The sequence below is a fragment of the Salvia splendens genome, chromosome 5 (genome assembly GCF_004379255.2).
Source record: "Salvia splendens isolate huo1 chromosome 5, SspV2, whole genome shotgun sequence".
In the NCBI taxonomy this organism is placed as follows: domain Eukaryota; kingdom Viridiplantae; phylum Streptophyta; class Magnoliopsida; order Lamiales; family Lamiaceae; genus Salvia; species Salvia splendens.
The window spans coordinates 43140255-43157877 of record NC_056036.1 but is presented as its reverse complement, the minus strand read 5'-3'; the positions used below and the strand labels follow the sequence as shown (position 1 = coordinate 43157877).

Genomic DNA, 17623 nt, shown 5'->3' with positions numbered 1-17623 from the left:
CTCTGTATATGGCGTTGCGCACCATACTCTCGTTGCTCTCGATTGTTCCCGCCGTCCGATTTTCATTGTACCGGCGACAGATGCGCCACCAATAATGATCGCCGGATTGGTTCGTGCCAACCTCCGGATCTTCGAAGATTGACAAGAACGCCTTGAACAATTGTTCCATCTCTGCCGGAGTGTACGGTGTGCAGACACTGCGAGTATGAGGAGTCGGAGTTTGGGAGGGGCCGCTCGACCTCTCTCTAGACTCGGGTGTCCACCAGTATTGCCCTTCGGGGGCATCTTGGTCGTCGATCGGGTAAGGCCGGTAGCCACCCGGAACTCTCGAACTTTAGGTTTGAAGAGGGGCCGAATATTCCGTTTCCGGACTTGGAAACGGTTGTGAACCGAACCAATCGGGGTTCCAACCGTGGGAGCCCGGGGGATGATCACCGCGGCCGGACATTGTTATGTTGTAGGAGTGGAAGAAAGATTGAGAATGGAAATGAGAAATGAGAGAATGTAGATGAGAATTGTGTAGTGTGGTGTGAATTTTTTGGTATGAAAGTGGAGGTATTTATAGATGAAAATGTGTATTTTTGGGGGAAAAATTGAAAAATAAATTAAAAGTGGGTAGAAAACGGATATAATTTTTTGGGAAGTGAGAAAAAATATATTTTTAATCGATCTTTTAATTAAAAACTGATTTTTTTAAAAAAAATCAAATTGCCAACGGCTATGCCGTTGGCGAATCACCGCATGCCACGTCGCCTGCTCGCTGGCACGGACGTGCTCGATGCATCGAGCAGCGCCGTGCCATCGGCAGATAGCGTCTCCATGCCGTTGGCACGGACGGACGGACGAGCTGCAGCTCGCCGTTGTAGATGCTCTTAGAATGTAAATACAAATTATATATGTAATTGGGTAAATAGTCCACTCCCTCGGTTTACATGTTTCAAGTCGATAAAATCCATTCATTCATAGAACTATTTTACTCAATTCGAACATTGGTTTGACTTACAATCCTTGTTCTAATATACTACTCCCTTCGACCCTTATAATTTGTCACTATTTGATCCGGCACAAATTTTAAGAAATGTAGTACGATAATAGAAAGTGGATTAAAAAAGTTAGTGACATGTAAATCTTACTTTTATATCCAAGTATTAGTTTTATAATGAATTATTGAAATGTGAAGTCAACTACAAAAAATGAAAGAAAGTAAAATGTGACAAATTTTAAAGACGAAAATAAAAATAAGTAACAAATTTTCAAGGAAAAGAGAATAGTACTATTCAAAAAAGAGTTTTATAATGAATTATTGAAATGTGAAGTGAACTACAAAAATGAAAGAAAGTAAAATGTGACAAATTTTAAAGACGAAAATAAAAATAAGTAACAAATTTTCAAGGAAAAGAGAATAGTACCATTCAAAAAAGAGAAAGAGGAACACAGCATCTTTAAAGAAAAAAGCAGAAAGTGCAAATGCATAGAATCATTCAACAAGACGGTGCCATTTAAGCCTCAACAAATGGAATCTATTCCAAATGTATATGCCATGGTTGCTAAATTCAAAGATGAAAATTCATATTGATATAATGTAAGAGGGCATCAGACAAAAAAATGGAACAGAAGTTGGCACTAAAACAAAAATATATAGGTGTCCGATAATAATTTCTAAAACAGAACAAAATACAATGAGTTCCAATTTCCAAACATTTCACTCTAAAAACCATAAGAAAATAACAGAAACAGATCTCACTTCTTCTTCTCACCACCTCCGGCAGCCCTGCATAAAACCAAGATCTGTAAGTATTATGAAAAGAGGCACAAACATTTCAAACTCCGTATATTAATCATGGAGGGCATTGGAATAAAAAATCATTTTGATGGTTGGAAAGCAGATGGGTATATATCATTCAAGTTGTATACCTCATCTTGCGGAGAGCACCAGACATTTCCTCTCTCTTCTTCTTGGCCCTCTTGTGGGTACCCAACTTTCTCTTAGCTACCTTCAAAGCCCTCTTGTCCTTGCCGACCTTGAGAAGCTCAGTGATCCTCTTCTCATAAGGTGCAAACCCAGCCACTTCTCTGATGAGACTCCTTACAAAATGCACCCTCTTGCTTGTTTTCTGGAAAATATCAATAGATGAATGGTGGGAAATGGATACAACAAAAAATTAGCATCTATTAGGATGACAGACGGTAGAACATATTGTACAAACAGAAAAGCTTCATCCAAATCACAAAGATGAAACTTTTGTCAAATATACCAATAAACCTTTTCCTACCATAACAATATGAACTATTCAAAGTAGGAAATGTATAGTTGAGCTAATAGAAATGACCAGTTATATTTGGGGGGTGGGCATCCACATATAAACACTAGTGGTAGAATCAAAGACCTAAAAGTTGGAAATTAAGAACTGAATACTAAAGTGGTGCATCATATCATAACCTATAACTTATAAAGGTTGAATCTGAGCCCTGAATGGTGGAAATTAAGACAAGGTAGTCACTAAACTGATTTTATTGTATTCAACAATCTATAAGCTGAAAGCAATCGAAACTCAAATCTATAATAATGGAAGCATATCAAAAACAGTGACTAAACTGTCCATGAAAATCAAACAGAATACGAGTTATTAAAATGATCTAACAAAAAAAATCATTTTACTTACACCCTTCCTCTCTGAAGGGCGTGGAGCTAGCTCCTTCGGGGTAACAACATGCCCCTTCTTCAATCCGACAAATATCCCGCTATTCTGCTGCTTCGGAGCCATATTACCTAAATAAAAAACAATTTCAATTCATCAAACAATACATTCCAAAATCAAATGAAAAAGTCTGATCAAATCAATCCCCCTTCATACCAACAGTCCCAAAGCCCAATTTTCGAAAGCAACGAGTTCAAAAAGGAATCCTTTCAATTAATGCACAAAAGAGAGGAATTGGTTGCAGATTGTTATTTAAAAATCAGAATTTCGCACATCAATACGGGTAACTCAATCAACGAACTGCAGATTTCTGTTCCACATTCAGAATTTTGCATATATCGAAAAGAAATACAGGTGAAATAATCAATTAAACACGCACAATCAGCTCAGTATGGATTGGTGAGCTTACCTTTTTCCCGATCTGCCTTGCGACGCCGCTTGGATTTGAGGCGGAGTGTTGAAGAACGAAGCTAGGGTTTAGGAGTGTGGTTTTATATAGGAGCATTGGATTTCAATTTGATTTGCAGTTAGGTCCACACTTGGGCTATCTATTGGGCTCGTTTTAATTATATTGGGCCAATCCAATTTTAGGTAAATTTATGAAAATAATTATAATAATATTATTAGCAAATAAAGTATTACTACAAAGTTGTTTACGTTTCATAATATTAGCATTTAAATTATTACAAGGCATATGTCATTTCTACCATGACATTATCTATGTATAGAGAAAAATTGTAACAACCTTAGATGATGATTCCTATTGGCTATTTATTACTATTAGAGAGAGTTGGGTTTGGCCAATTCAATTCTTTTCTAAAAATCGGTGAATTTGGTCGCAAGTTGCTTGAATAGTCTCTTATTGATAATTGTGTCGCATCATATTATTGCATTCTTTATCTGTGCACTTTTGTTTAGCTTAAGCTTTTATCAAACCTATTTTTTCCCATTTATATCTTTTAAAGACTTCTTTCAAATTTTATATAATACTCACAAAGTATTAATTAAAATTGTAAGCCAAATGATAGAATGTAAAAAAAATATATAAATAAATTGATAAATGTCAAACACGAAAGCTTAAATATTTTTTAAAACAGTGTTGAGGGGGTAATCTGAATTTGAAGGTTTGCTAAAAATAAAATAATAGTAATGGTTTTTAAAAAAATTACTACTGCTATATTTTCCGAGATAGTAATAGAAATTAAAGTTACTACTCGTCATTCACTAAAAACGCTTTTTTATTGCACGACTTTGGTTAGAGAGGGTGGAATTATTCAGTCCCGCGCTTTCACAGATGATCAATTCAATCACTCGTCTGCTTCGAAGCTCAATATTCAGGTACAAACCATCATCAATGGCGACCGATCTCTCAATTATCCATTTCTTCTTGCTAGCAGTGACGTTCGGTGGCTCTTCCGCGTTGCAGTAAGAGAATTTTTTTTTGTCTCGATTTAATTGGCATTATTATCAGTTTTGCCACTCGGCTAATAAATAGATCGATTCGCAGTCTGAATTTCCGTTTTTTTGAAACACTGTCATACTAATTCAATCGGAATTTCATGATTGCACCCCATGGTTCATCACTGGTGAATTTTCACCGAGGATTTATGTCTTCATTGGATTATCGTAATAAAAGAGTATTGTATTTCGTTGAACTTGGAATAATCAGCTAGATGTTACACGCTTCTGTTAGATAAGGTTAATATGAACTTGTGATTTATACATTCGATCTGAATTTGACAGAGCTCTGGACCAATTTAGGTTATAGGATAAACATTGCGGTTGTGGTTCTTGGTTTGTGCAATGCGGATATAGGGTGATTTGTATGCTAATACTAAAGTTGTTCTGAATGATTTCTCTTGTTCGACAACCATGTAGTAGTATGCATTGCATTGGCTATAAATCTTATGCACCTCTACATTTCCTATGGTTGTAGAGTTTTTTATTTTGTGTTTTTTACCCTTCTCCTTCTGTATTGACTTCTAGATTGACATCTGCCCTCCTCGTCTAGGGACTCTTCGCTCATCTCTTAGTTTGAAGGCATCTATCCTCTTGGTTTGGTGCATTGCGGTTGTGGTTCTTGGTTGTGCTATGCGGTTACAGTGTACTAAAAATGTTGCAAATGATTTCCCTTATTTCAGAAGCATCTAGTATGCATTGCATTGGCAGGAAAACCATATGCACTTTTGCATTTCCTATGGTTGTAGAGTTTTTTTGTGTTTTTACCCTTCTCCTTCTGACTTTTCCAGCATATTGACTTCTAGATTCACATTTCCTCTCCTGGTGTATGGACTGTTCACATCTATGTTTTAGCGCTATGTTTTTACCATGAACGCCAACTGTAATTCTGTAAACTGCAGTTTTGTGCATTTAAAGCACAGCATAAATAGTGCTTTGTATAAAGAGAAAATTTCATGTGCGATTTCAGTAGCCGAAAAGGAATGCAAATAAAAGAAATGACTCAGAACCGGATTATTCAACTGGACCATCAAGTGCCGCCTAATAGTATTGATCCATCGCAAGTCATTCAGCTGTCCTGGCAACCAAGGTCAGGTAATCCCAAGACCTAAACTGTCTTATACCTATGTAGCCACTGAAAAGTAATTACTATGAACACTAGTATTTAGGAGCATTTTGCAACATAGCTAATATAATCCTTAGACAATGTAGATCGTGTCTGAATCTAGAGGCATAATTATTCTTATTGCTATTGAACATTGAGATTGCAATTGATTGGATAACATTATCCTTGGTGCACAGGGTCTTCTTGTATAGAGGCTTTCTATCAGAGGAGGAGTGTGATTACCTAATATCTTGGGTACTTTTTTCTTCTTTTTCACATGTATCGGACCTCATTCTGTCCTTTCAATGTTGTTTTCAAACTCTGTTTTGGGTATATAGGGTCGGCGTACCATGGGAGGCAACGATTTACCAGTTTCTAACATGAATGATATACGAGATGATCCTGGCATCTCTGTTGATGCAGATGTAAGTACATCTTTTGATTATACCTTCTGACTTTGATTATGATCTTGACTTCTCTGCTAGATACTCTCACATGATTGCGTGAGTTTGTATCATATCATTTGAGTCAGTAAATGCAACCAATGTCTGAATCACAACACCCTCGGAAAAACTTGTTCTGCCTAAGTTTTGTATTGGACAATTCTTGGTGCAAATGACAACTCTGCAATTACCCTTCTTTTATATGCTATAGTTTATTTGAATTATGAAATTCATTATAATTATTTGGTTGGAAATCTGAATTTGTGCTTCTAATGTGTATGAGCTACAGGATAAGATTGCTAGAAGGATTGAGGAAAGAATTTCTGCTTGGACTTTCCTTCCTAAAGGTATGCTCGTCGTTGCTTGCTACACTTTAGCTTCATTATCCAATTTATAGCTGTTGTATCTTTATGTAAATTTTTGTCTTGCAGTGAACAGCAAATCTTTGTCAGTTCTGCACATTGGTCCAGAAACATCTAAACAAGATCATCATTATTTTGATACTGAATCTGTGGAGCAAGTCGGACAACCTTTACTCGCAACAGTTATTTTGTATCTTTCAAATGTCAGTCACGGCGGACAATTACTTTTCCCTCAGTCAAAGGTAAGAGGCAAGAACCATCTTATTCCAGTTACTGTTATGGTGACACTGTAAATCTCAACTCAATGCAGAATGGCATATGGTCTGACTGCACAAAGAATAGCGACATCTCAAGACCTACTAGGGCAAATGCTATTGTGTTCTTCAGTCTACACCTCAATGCAATTCCCGATAGGAGTAGTCACCATGCTCGATGTCCTATCGCCAAGGGTGATTTGTGGTTCGCCACCAAATTCTTTTATCTGAAAAGCATAAGCACTGGGATGAATCTGCCCAGATTGGACGATGCTGATTGCAGCGATGAGGATGAAAACTGTCCTGGCTGGGCTGCGATGGGTGAGTGCCTCAAAAATTCTGTTTTCATGGTTGGTTCTCCTGACTACTATGGGACGTGTAGGAAGAGTTGCAACGCGTGCTAGTTTCGATTGCTTGTATCTCCTTTCGTCTTCTGTTCACCCGTAGCTATCACCCAGATCCCTTCTACTCTTCTTTAAAATTTGTATTCATGAATCTGCCTTTTCTGCATAGTTGTCTATGTAATTTACAAAGTTTTTGCTGGCTAACATGTTTGTTATGAATAATTAGTCTCCTGAAACCTTCTTCCATATTTTAAACTTAAAATTGATCAAAAACTTTTGAAGTCTATTTTTTGGAATATCCGACATCAAAATTGTTAACATAGTCATATGGAAACTATTCAAAATGAATCACAAGTTATCAAATAATTCTGAGTTCAATATACTACTAAGATGAATGTCTAAATCACTACACCGAGCTCACCCCAAAAAATTCGAAGAACTGATTTTATTGTACAAGTTAGCATCTCGAATTACAAATTTTAAAAATATTTTAGAAGCTATATCTAATTTTCAATTACGTCACCTAAATAATCTTTTAAATTACAAATTCAGCTTATTATCCCTGTGGTAATAGGTCATTTAATTCTAATAAATGAGGAGACAACTTAGAGCATCCACAACGACGAGCATGACGGCGTCCGTCCGTGCCAGCGGCACGAAGACGCTGTCCGCCGCTGGCACGGCGCTGCTCGATGTCGAGCAGCGCATTGCCAGCGAGTGATTGGCCAATGGCATAGCCGTTGGCAATTTAAATTTTTTTAAAAAAAAATCGGATTTTAATTAAAAAATCTGATTAAAAATAAAAAAAAATATTTTCCCACTTCCTAAAAAATTATATCCGTTTTCTACCCATTTTTAATTTATTTTTCAATTTTTTCCCCAAAAATATGCATTTTCATCTATAAATACCCACACTTCCACACCAAAAATTCACACCACACTACACAATTATCATCCAAATTCTCTCATTTCCATTCTCAATTCTCATCCAATTTTTCATTCACTCTTATTCTTACAACAAAACAATGTCCGGCCACGGCGATCACCCCCGGGCTCCCACGGTTGGAATCCGGATTGGTTTGGTTCATTTAATTATGTAATTTTCATTTTTTAGGATTTTAATTATGTAATTTTTATTTTTTAGAATTTAATTATGTAATTTTTAATTTTATTATAATTTGTAATATTATTTCGGGTATTTTTAATGAATTTTAATTTTGTGGAAATGTTTTTATTTAAATTTAATAATAGAATGGTGGGACCCTTGTGCTCGTCCTTGCGGAAGAGCACGGATGTGGGTGTTGTGCTCTTGCAGTCTTGCCTAAGAGCGGACAGAAAAAGTGAGGCCGGGCCCACATCCGTGCTCTTGTGCTCTCTGGCAAGAGCACGGATGTGGATGCTCTATCATCATTATTTATACTTATAACCGGTAATTGAATGTAACAATAGGAACTTTTATATACAGTATATAAATAGCTTTTGTAGTCGTATAAACTATAACATGGCATATATATGTGACAAGGTTTGTTAATAATAAGATTAAATCACAAATAAAATTGAAATAAAACTAATGGTTTAATTATAATTACGGGCTAATCCTTCTATACCATTATAAAAATACATGAGTAATAAATACTACATAACGCCGCGTATTAGAAATATTTAAAGAAGAAGGCTCAAGGTGTCCCTATTCCATGCAACCCAACTTAGCCATTTTTTCATGAAATAGACTCAGAATCTATACTTCATCTAATTAATACTAGAAAATTGTCTCAATCTTTATAGAAGGAAAAAATATAGTGAGATTAATTAATTGTAAAGAGATGTGGTTGTTCATGAGAAATGAGCCTTCTGGATTTTCTTCAGCTTCCACAGCTGAAGAAGTAACCAAAGGGATTGATGCCTCTGGCCTCACTGCTATTGTCACAGGTCCGTTTTCTCGCGTTGTTTATCGCCCTTTGTGATAAATCTAGCCTTTTTCGTTAGGATATATCCAATTTTATGTTAAAACTATTTGATAAAATCACACATTTTGCCTTTAGAAGTGGAGACTTTGTGAAGGTAGATGCATAAATGTGTAGACTAGTCCCATTTTCATATTCATCTGTAATAAAATTACAGATTTTGATGTGTAATAGTAATAATCATATCAAGAATGTTGCTATTGTGACAAGGGTTGGTGTGGAAAGTGCAGGGGCTTCAAGTGGAATAGGATTGGAGACAACGCGTGTTCTAGCAAAGCGCGGTGTTCATGTCGTGATGGGAATCAGAAACATGCCTGCTGGAGAGAGAGCAAGACAAGTGATCATGAAAGAGAATCCATCTGCCAAGGTTGATGCCATTCGGTTAGATCTCAGTTCCATGGAATCCGTTCGAAGTTTTGCATCCGAGTTCACATCTTCTGGTCTACCTTTGAACATTTTGATGTAAGCAACATCTATCATAGATTCATATAAACAATGTAGTGTAATATGTAATAAAATTTCAAGAATGATGTTTGTTTGGTGTTTTTCTTCTCTACTGTCAGTAACAATGCTGGTATTATGACGCCGCCTTTCGCGCTGTCTGCAGACAAGATAGAGCTGCAGTTTGCTACAAATTACTTAGGTATTTGGTGTGAATGATTTCTGCCTCTTAATTATTACATGTATATGCATATAAATGGTTGTTTGCAGGCCATTTCCTGCTAACTCACTTGTTACTCGAGACTATGAAGAAGACAGCTCGCGACACAAAGAGGGAGGGGAGGATCGTGAACGTCTCCTCAATAGCTCATCGCATTTCCTACAGAGAAGGAATCCGGTTTCACAAACTCAACGACGAAAAAAGGTCAGCCAAAGATAGTTATTCAAATGTGTAGATTGCATTGATTCTTCATCTTCTGATGTATGCAGTTATTCCAAGGTTTTCGCTTACGGCCAGTCAAAACTCGCTAACATACTGCACGCGAACGAGCTAGCCAGACGGTTAAAGGTAGTTTGCAAGCATGTTTTTCTCCCATCACTAACGCTAACAGAGTCTTGAAACAGGAAGAGGGTGCTGACGTAACTGCGAATTCGCTCCATCCGGGAATTATCACCACCAATCTTTTCCGGCATTTTGGCATTTTTGAAGGTGACAGCTTGGAACTTCCAGTGTCTCCGTCTTGAAATTTCATATCGTCATTGTAAATAATGGTCGCCTCGTCTCTGATTATTCAGGTTTAATGAGCGGCGTTGGCCGACTGGTGCTCAAGAATGTTGAACAGGTAAGCTCCATCTACATTTATAATAGTAATAAAAAAAAAAGTTAAAAGAAGTTGTGATGAATTGCTACTGATTTATGTTGTTTGAATATGAAGGGGGCTTCAACTACATGTTATCTGGCTTTGCATACACACCTCAAAGGAATTAGTGGTCAATACTTTTCTAACAACAATTTGAGCAAACCAGATCACAATGCTACTGACAAAGATTTGGCTGCTAAACTTTGGGAATTTACCACTAATCTCATCAATAAATAGACACACACACACACACACACACACACACACAGTTGATGCAAATGTGGATTTGCTATCTCCATTTTTCACTTAGTGCAGTAACAGTTCGCATACAGTAATAGTAATAGTTCTACAGCTATCAATTAACCTCAGGGGTGATGATTTCTACCCTCTTTCTATTCAATAATGTAAATATACATTTTGATTTCCTCATATATCAAAGATTCAACAATGACTATACAATGGAAGCTGTAATCACCAAGGTCAATCAACCTCTCACTAGCTATAGCTAGGACCAGTCAGATTTTCATATTAGGCAAAGAACGTTCTAGAAGCTGCGTTCATCGTGCACCAGACACGGCGCGAAGGCAGGGTAGTGCTGCAAAAAGCAAGATCTTCTTCATCTCTGCTGTTCAAAATAGCATCTCAACAAATAAAACAATGGTGATGGTTGGCTGTGGAGTGTGCCAAAAAATAGTGACTGCTCAACCACCAAAATTCCTAATTATGTCGACAACGAACAAGGCTATACTCAGGTTGTACGCTGGCACGGGAATGGAGGAGAAGGGGAGAGATCGAATGACTGGTTCAGCTTGGCGGGATCTCTGAGCAGTTGCTGAGACACGCGATCAGCCAGCACCGACTGTTTATCGTAAAGATCTCCGTTTGCAGTCCTTACAAATTGCTTTCCGAGAGCGTCATTATCGTAGGATGTCAGTTCCCGGAAGGCATGATTTCCTGGCTGTGCCCCTCGGAGAATGTCGGGATCCCAGTAAGAGTGGCTGGGCGGGCGCAAGTGCAAGTTCCCGGTCCCATAACCCTCTTGCGATGATAACATAGGCTGATTGTGGAACGCGATGGCACCGATGCCACCAGTAAGAGGTGTGGATGAACCAGATGTCGTGCGGGGGCTTGATATAGGAGAAGGAGACATTCTTCCACTTAAGTGCTGGGGCGACCTTGGATATAGAAGAGGACTTCCAATTGGAGAGACCGGACATGATATGTTCCTTGAAATGTACATCTCACTGGAAAGCCAAGGAAAAGAAAATTAAGTCCAACACCATAATGGAGTACTAAACCATTTTTCATATTGATCAAGATATGAACTATCTGGTGAGAAGATTGTTCATGTCCTACGAAACAAGCAGCCAAACTATACTAAGGGAGAAATCAGGAGAAGGTGCATACACATGCTTACAGAGAGAGAGAGAACAGACCTAGATTGAAAATTAGATTTTGATATTCTAGATGAATGGATAGCAAGTCTCTTTGTATCCGATCGCTGATGAACTCTTGCGTTACCGATGCCCTATAAAGAAATGCAGAGAACATGTTATTAAAAATACACAAGAATATGTAGAAATGCAAGCACTGCTATAGTGGTGTAAATTAAAGCTCAAATACAAAACTTTCTACGATCTCTTCTTATCAGTGAGCACGGAAGAGTTTCCTTGGGTTATAAAGGATGGTTCGGATTGGGATTCTCAAACCAAAAACTTGGTACGTTACATTTAGATCAATGTCCCATAAGGTTTCTGAGGATCACGAAGCAATTCGTTTCCATAGATTAGCAATCAAGACTCCAAAGATGAAAGTCGAAGAACTCTGCCTCAAGCATGAGGACAATATGCTAGTCACAGTTAACTTAAACCAAATAAAGTTCTGTTTTTTTTCAATCATGAGATGTTTTATGTATAACTAATTCATAAAATATCATGGATTACAGAAACCACATTTTTCATTAATCGACGAGGCTACGACAGCTTCAGAGTTCAGACAATAAATTTTGGGGACCTTTAGCGGCATAGATGAAGACTTTTTCAATTAAGACCAAAACATAAGATACAAACATGTCAGAGCATCAACTTCCCTTACAAAAGATGATGACAAATTGCATTTAAAAATCTTAGTTGGGTCAGGAAGCCAAGATATTAAGGAGCAATACCATAGATTTTGAAGCACTTGTCACTGAAGGATGATCTGAGGAGGTTGGACTAGGTATTTGTTTCTCCAGAGGCACAACATTTTTCACAAAAGCGTGCTCCAAAAGCTGAGCAGCTGAAGGACGATTCTGTGGAACCCGCTGCAAGCATAGCCTCACAAAGTCTTTCCCGTCATCTGAGAGGTAATCTGGAATTGTTGGAAGTTCCTTGCTATTTCCAATCTTGAACATAGCTGCGACCTTCAAGACCAAAGTGAAAAAGTCAGATAACCCATCAATATACTGGACATCAAATCTTCAACCACAGAGCTCAAAGTACTGACCCCTTCATACTGGGACCAAGGTGGTTTTGACGTCGCCATTTCTATGACAGTGCATCCAAGACTCCATATATCAACAGCTAGGCTACACCCATTTGAATTCCTAATAACCTAAGTGAGCAGCAGAAAGTTAACATAGTTTTGCTGTAAAAGAAAGGAATCAGGAGCCAAGAAAATAGCAGAAATGACTAACCTCGGGCGCCATCCAGTAAGGACTACCCTTGAACGATAAGGGACAAGAATGCCCGGTAATCTGTACAACAGTAATAGTGTAAATACAATGCTAAACCAATAAAACATAAATTTGCACGTGCCAGTAGAATTAAAGCCAGAAGGATACCCTATATAAGCAATATATGTTATTCTTCAAGATTAGAACAAAATTGATTTGAAGGCTTCTCAGTAGTCAAATTACGTGATTAAACCTCACCAGTCATTTCTATAATAGGTTCTCTTCCACAAGTTTTTTGGATTATTAACAATTTGACTAAGTTAGCTAGAAAAGTACAAGCTTACATGCTTCGCCATCCCAAAATCTGCCAGCTTAACACGGCCATTTGGGTCCACGAGTATATTGGCTCCTTTTATATCCCTGCGTATATGTGAAGCATTGTGTACATGATGATGTTTAGTGATATATATTTGCATGCAAATTCTGACAGGACATTGACGAAAGAAAGAAAAAAACCACTTCACCTGTGCACGGTGTTTTTAGCATGTAAATATGCAAGCCCTGACAAAATTTGCTGAGTGTAACTGCGGATGGCTGATTCTCCTAATTTTCCATAGTCCTGTAGAATCTTATGGATGGAACCACCAGATACATATTCCAGATATATGTATAATTTATCACCTACCTGTTAAAGGTAGATCAATTCAGTATAAACCAAAGATTAAGGAAAATGGCCAGTGCACCATTGAAGACGAAATTACATGTCACGAAACAGTGATCTCTACAAAAGACTACTTAGTTATGGCGTTTCCACAAATTTCCTAATCAGCCATTTAATAATAATACATGCAAAACTTTCTTTAACTATCGGGTTTCTAAGCCAATAAAAGACCCAGTGCATTTGGAAACCAAGTTGCCAATGAGCAATATATTTCCAAAGTAAAACTGACCGTTTCAGATCCATAATACTGCACAATATTAGGATGTCTCAAGCGACTCAACAGCGTGATCTCCTGTAGGAAAAATAAAAGATTATGTAAGAATCATCAACTTGCCTCTCAATAAATCCAAAGGCCAAAAAGACTCACCTGTCCTAACTGCTTTGCACTTTCCTTCGATTTTGCATCATCAGAAAATAATGTAACCTCTTTCATGGCACACATTTCACCAGTTTCACTAAACCAAATAGATCAAAACCATTACTCGGGAAATGAAAAAGAAAACAAGAGCTTCCACAAGAAAATAGAAACAGGGGGACTCAGGGAAGGAAATAGGATGTGCGATCAGGTTACCACACCTGTTAAACCCAACATAGACATGTCCAAATGTGCCTCGACCAAGCAACTTCCCTTTCTTCCAACGTGAGCCAGGGCTTGGTAGATTCTCTGCTCTGCCAGGACTACGTGGCACAGAAGGTGACGTCACAGTTGAATTCTGATGAGAGAAGGGTGAGGAATTGGACACTGATATGGGAGGAAGTGGCAGAGGATGGCTTTGCTGTTTCGTATCATCAGGCCAGTTAGTCTGAGACTCAGAATGTCCCCCTCCAGCTCTAGGATGAAGTGGTGTCACAGCACCGCTATGGATTCGGGAACTAGGGCCAGGACTTGTCATTCGAGGACTAGGATTTGGAGAATATTCTGGGCTTCCTCGACTAGGCTGCCAGAGTAATTGCCCCGACATATCGCCTCCCATTGAGTTATGGCCAGAAGTCTGGCCTGACCCAGGAGAGCATTGACCAGATCCAAGAAATGGAAAATCGGTGTAAAGCTTTCCGGTTGTATAAGCAGTATTTGTAACTGGCTCATAACCATAGGCTCTCATTGGACTTCTAGAGGGACTTGACCTTGAGCTATCTGGAGCACTGGAAAAGGCACTATGCTGTGGGACTTGTAAATTTGCCATGTGACCATTCAAATGGCGTCTTCTTGGAGGTGAAGAGTTCAAATGTTTATTGGAGGAGAGGTTTACAGGAACAGGTGCGACTTTTGAGATTATTGGTGGAACGGGAGGTTGATCCTTAAGAGAAATGCTTCACATGGAAAACACAGGGAGAAGAATGCCTCATTTTAGTAAGATAGATAAACATATTATACATAAATAAACCCAAAAGAGAAAATGCACTTTGAAAATAAATTTCAAACCTTGAGGGGTTGCCTGCAGCAGTCCTACACCCATTATCATAGTCATTTGCCAGAGGACTTCGCTGACGTGAATCAACTGGATCATCACTCTCAATAGAACACTCACTACAGACTGAAGTAACTGCTAACTCAGCATCCGATTCCGAAGGTTCCAGTCTCTGGCGGATGCATGCGGGCCTCGGCAGGGGTAGAAACAATGATGCTTTGGAAACCTTCTCTGTTTTGGGCTTTGCTGTTTCGCTTATTCCAGAATAAGTACGACAGATATTGGCTGAGCGGAGGTCTGGCACAGGAAGCGGCTGTGATTGAGACCTTTCCGCAAAACTTTGACATCGTGCTACATTCTTGGAAGGTGATGGAGACCTTGACGGAGCACGTGACTGAGACCCTCTTTCTAAACCAGTGTCACTCGAACGCCTTCTAGGCCCTGCTGATCTACCAGAAGATTTACTTTCAGGACTCTTGAACTTCTTATGAAATGTGTCGATAAAGCTTTCCTTGGTTGTTTTCTTTTTCGCTTCTTTTGACGATGACTTTCCCCACCACGAAGGCATATTTTCTGCAAACAGAAACTTTCAACGCGCTCGTGCATTTAAGGAACTACAGACTCTAAGCTTTAACAAAAAGAGTAGGAACATACATCCAATTTCACCTAAATAATATACCAATTAATCACAATAAAAACTATCTATTGTTTGCATCAATTTATTCACTCCAAAACAAAAGATACTTACCAATCCCACAATACAGTTGACCATAAAGCATAATCCTAATTAACATTATCCTTGAAACACTTTCTATAAATAGACAGCTAGAGATCCACACAAGAAACCCCATTAATTATCTTAATTCTGCTTTTCTTCCTTTCTTTTTTTTCTTATTTTATTTTTAGTTAAGATAAGCAGTTACAGGACGCAATTCAACGAGCCGCACGCTTTCCCATTGACAATGAAACCCATCCTTACAGAATCATCTAAATTTCAAAATCTCAAAACTAGTCAAAATTAGCAAAATCATTAATTTAACCCAAAATCGAGGAATCCTCCCATCCCAAACCACAAACAGAACTCCTAAATTTCCAATAATTTTCCTATTTACCGTCAAAAAAATAATCATTCGACGCCTCTGATCTCAAAACACCCAGTAACAGCAACAAAAATGCAATCGATATCCAAAATCAGAGCTTCACACTACAGATCTAAGCATACTTCACCAAATTGCCGCCACACTACTAAAAAATTAAGCTCATAAACTGGAAAAATCACAGCAAATAACTAAAATCATACCTCCAGCTTCGGAGCTCTCTCACATCCCACGACCAAACCAACAAACAGCTCACTCAATCCCTGCAGAATCTATCCCAAATTAGGGGTGCACGGAGAGCTTAAACAAATCCCTAGCGCCTGAATGCTTGAGAACTACGCCGTAATAATTCAAGTGCGTGTTTGTGTGTGTGTGAAACTCGGATTATCACAAGAGATCGCGTAGTGAGAGATGGAGAATAGAGAGAAAGAGAGTGCATAGAAATGGAGTTTGTCTCAGTGATGAATTTAATAATAGTAGCAATTATTGCCATTATTATTCGTCATTAAAGAAAAAGGATACTAATTTATTTAGGGCAAATTGTCGGAAAAATAATCTTAATAAACTTTTGTCATACTCTCGGTCGCTCGTCGACTTTCAAAATTAGTCGGTTCTACTATTTGTTCGTATTTACCTAAACTCGAAGTTTGTTGATAAAGTCGTAACTGATGTTGACAGCCGAGAATGGTCCGTGAACGTCTCTCCTAGCAAGTTAAACTATAGTACTAATAATGAAGAAAACAGTGTTACGTGTGAGTGATGGCATTTGTTGGATTCAAATTTATCATAACGCGGCCTTCAAAAGTTTAATATTTATTTTTCATAAAGAGCAGCATCGTTCGGTTACAAAATCAGTGTGACGTAAGCAAAAACGATGTCGTCATAAGCATAGATACTTTTGTCGTATGATAGTAATTGCTGACAAATTAAAACGTTATTATATTTCCTACTTTTGAAATTTGGGAAGAGAGATCAGAATTTGACAAAACTTTATTTTTGGTAATTTGACATTTAGTTTAATTTTGATGAGATCATTATAATTGTATTTTAATAATTATAGTTTTATTACTATATTTTTTTTGTTTTTTGGGGATAAAAACTTTTTTTCTAGTGCACTTTGGTTGCTTTTGAGGTATTCTTTTTGTGTCATTTTGTGTGCTTCTATTTTCTAATTTTTATTATTGAATTATTTTCATTTTAAGATGGGCAACATAGTGAATGAAAGTGAAACTGTCTTTGGTCGTTGAATGAATTAAAACAGAGAGTGATTGTTTTACAATTTTTAAATATTGAAGAAACATTGTGTATTTTTTTATTGGTACAAATTCAGTTCATTAGATAACGAGATGTAGTCAATATATTAAGGCAGATAATATGATTAGAATTAAATTGGTGACATGTTTTAGATTTGAAAGCAACATCTACACAGATCCGTTAGTAGTAATTACAATGGTTATGTTGGATTTTTTTAAAATAAAAATGCTACATATAGGTGAGTGATTTTTAGATTCAATTTTGAAATATGGAAATTTAAGGAAGCATGATGATGGCTTCTCATATCTCTTTTATTTATTCACCAGTAAAATTCACTCTCCCTATTTATTGCATTTTTTAAAAACAGAAATAGCTCAAATTTAAAATATAATTTTATCTAAACTGTGTTATAAAATGTTCAGGTCAAAAAAATAAACTATAATATCATTCTAGCAATTTATCTGAACTGTGTTATAAAAATATTCAGGTCAAAAAAATATAAACTATTCAAAATATAAACCACAATACAAAAATATTGATCACACGATAAATAAAAAGT

The 17623-nt window shown here is 37.4% G+C and overlaps 4 protein-coding genes across 5 annotated transcripts; 2 read left to right on the top strand and 2 right to left on the bottom strand.

The window, feature by feature from the left end:
* Positions 1-1548: 1548 nt before the first annotated feature.
* Positions 1549-3201, bottom strand: LOC121806014 (60S ribosomal protein L36-2-like). Its single transcript, XM_042206077.1, has 4 exons — positions 3109-3201; positions 2664-2770; positions 1915-2114; positions 1549-1771 (listed from the first exon to the last, which is right to left on the bottom strand). The coding sequence occupies exons 2-4, from the start codon at positions 2763-2765 to the stop codon at positions 1741-1743; spliced, it is 333 nt and encodes a 110-aa protein (XP_042062011.1). The 5' UTR covers positions 2766-2770; positions 3109-3201; the 3' UTR covers positions 1549-1740.
* Positions 3202-3969: 768 nt separating this feature from the next.
* On the top strand, positions 3970-6887 carry LOC121802020 (probable prolyl 4-hydroxylase 12). Its single transcript, XM_042201549.1, has 7 exons — positions 3970-4124; positions 5128-5247; positions 5460-5517; positions 5601-5687; positions 5995-6052; positions 6137-6309; positions 6378-6887. The coding sequence occupies exons 1-7, from the start codon at positions 3994-3996 to the stop codon at positions 6723-6725; spliced, it is 975 nt and encodes a 324-aa protein (XP_042057483.1). The 5' UTR covers positions 3970-3993; the 3' UTR covers positions 6726-6887.
* Positions 6888-8488: 1601 nt separating this feature from the next.
* Positions 8489-10201, top strand: LOC121802022 (short-chain dehydrogenase TIC 32, chloroplastic-like). Its single transcript, XM_042201550.1, has 8 exons — positions 8489-8594; positions 8860-9091; positions 9193-9272; positions 9341-9494; positions 9560-9638; positions 9695-9779; positions 9866-9912; positions 10006-10201. The coding sequence occupies exons 1-8, from the start codon at positions 8489-8491 to the stop codon at positions 10165-10167; spliced, it is 945 nt and encodes a 314-aa protein (XP_042057484.1). The 3' UTR covers positions 10168-10201.
* Positions 10200-16281, bottom strand: LOC121802019 (mitogen-activated protein kinase kinase kinase YODA-like). Of its 2 annotated transcripts, none has more exons than XM_042201548.1 (12): positions 16014-16281; positions 14728-15299; positions 13881-14615; positions 13672-13759; positions 13534-13596; positions 13108-13268; positions 12928-13003; positions 12605-12664; positions 12415-12522; positions 12095-12331; positions 11367-11458; positions 10200-11174 (listed from the first exon to the last, which is right to left on the bottom strand). In XM_042201548.1, exons 2-12 carry the CDS (start codon positions 15279-15281, stop codon positions 10679-10681), a joined length of 2670 nt encoding a protein of 889 aa, XP_042057482.1. In that variant the 5' UTR covers positions 15282-15299; positions 16014-16281; the 3' UTR covers positions 10200-10678. The 2 variants fall into 2 exon arrangements, with proteins under 2 accessions (XP_042057482.1, XP_042057481.1); XM_042201547.1 differs by having other exon boundaries at positions 14728-15286.
* Positions 16282-17623: the final 1342 nt, after the last annotated feature.

What these genes read in the sequence shown, in the direction of transcription:
- LOC121806014 (XM_042206077.1), bottom strand. Translation starts at nt 2,765, where the DNA reads ATGGCTCCGAAGCAGCAGAATAGCGGGATATTTGTCGGATTGAAGAAG. An exon ending in GCCCTTCAGAGAGGAAGGGT is followed by an intron (nt 2,115 to 2,663) that starts GTAAGTAAAATG and finishes GATATTTTCCAG; the next exon opens with AAAACAAGCAAGAGGGTGCA. An exon ending in GGTGCTCTCCGCAAGATGAG is followed by an intron (nt 1,772 to 1,914) that starts GTATACAACTTG and finishes GGTTTTATGCAG; the next exon opens with GGCTGCCGGAGGTGGTGAGA.
- LOC121802020 (XM_042201549.1), top strand. Translation starts at nt 3,994, where the DNA reads ATGATCAATTCAATCACTCGTCTGCTTCGAAGCTCAATATTCAGGTAC. An exon ending in GGTGGCTCTTCCGCGTTGCA is followed by an intron (nt 4,125 to 5,127) that starts GTAAGAGAATTT and finishes GTGCGATTTCAG; the next exon opens with TAGCCGAAAAGGAATGCAAA. An exon ending in CAGCTGTCCTGGCAACCAAG is followed by an intron (nt 5,248 to 5,459) that starts GTCAGGTAATCC and finishes CTTGGTGCACAG; the next exon opens with GGTCTTCTTGTATAGAGGCT.
- LOC121802022 (XM_042201550.1), top strand. Translation starts at nt 8,489, where the DNA reads ATGTGGTTGTTCATGAGAAATGAGCCTTCTGGATTTTCTTCAGCTTCC. An exon ending in GCATTTTGGCATTTTTGAAG is followed by an intron (nt 9,780 to 9,865) that starts GTGACAGCTTGG and finishes CTGATTATTCAG; the next exon opens with GTTTAATGAGCGGCGTTGGC. An exon ending in TGCTCAAGAATGTTGAACAG is followed by an intron (nt 9,913 to 10,005) that starts GTAAGCTCCATC and finishes TTGAATATGAAG; the next exon opens with GGGGCTTCAACTACATGTTA.
- LOC121802019 (XM_042201548.1), bottom strand. Translation starts at nt 15,281, where the DNA reads ATGCCTTCGTGGTGGGGAAAGTCATCGTCAAAAGAAGCGAAAAAGAAA. An exon ending in AGTATTATGGATCTGAAACG is followed by an intron (nt 13,269 to 13,533) that starts GTCAGTTTTACT and finishes TACCTTTAACAG; the next exon opens with GTAGGTGATAAATTATACAT. An exon ending in CAAGTGCTTCAAAATCTATG is followed by an intron (nt 11,459 to 12,094) that starts GTATTGCTCCTT and finishes ATTTCTTTATAG; the next exon opens with GGCATCGGTAACGCAAGAGT.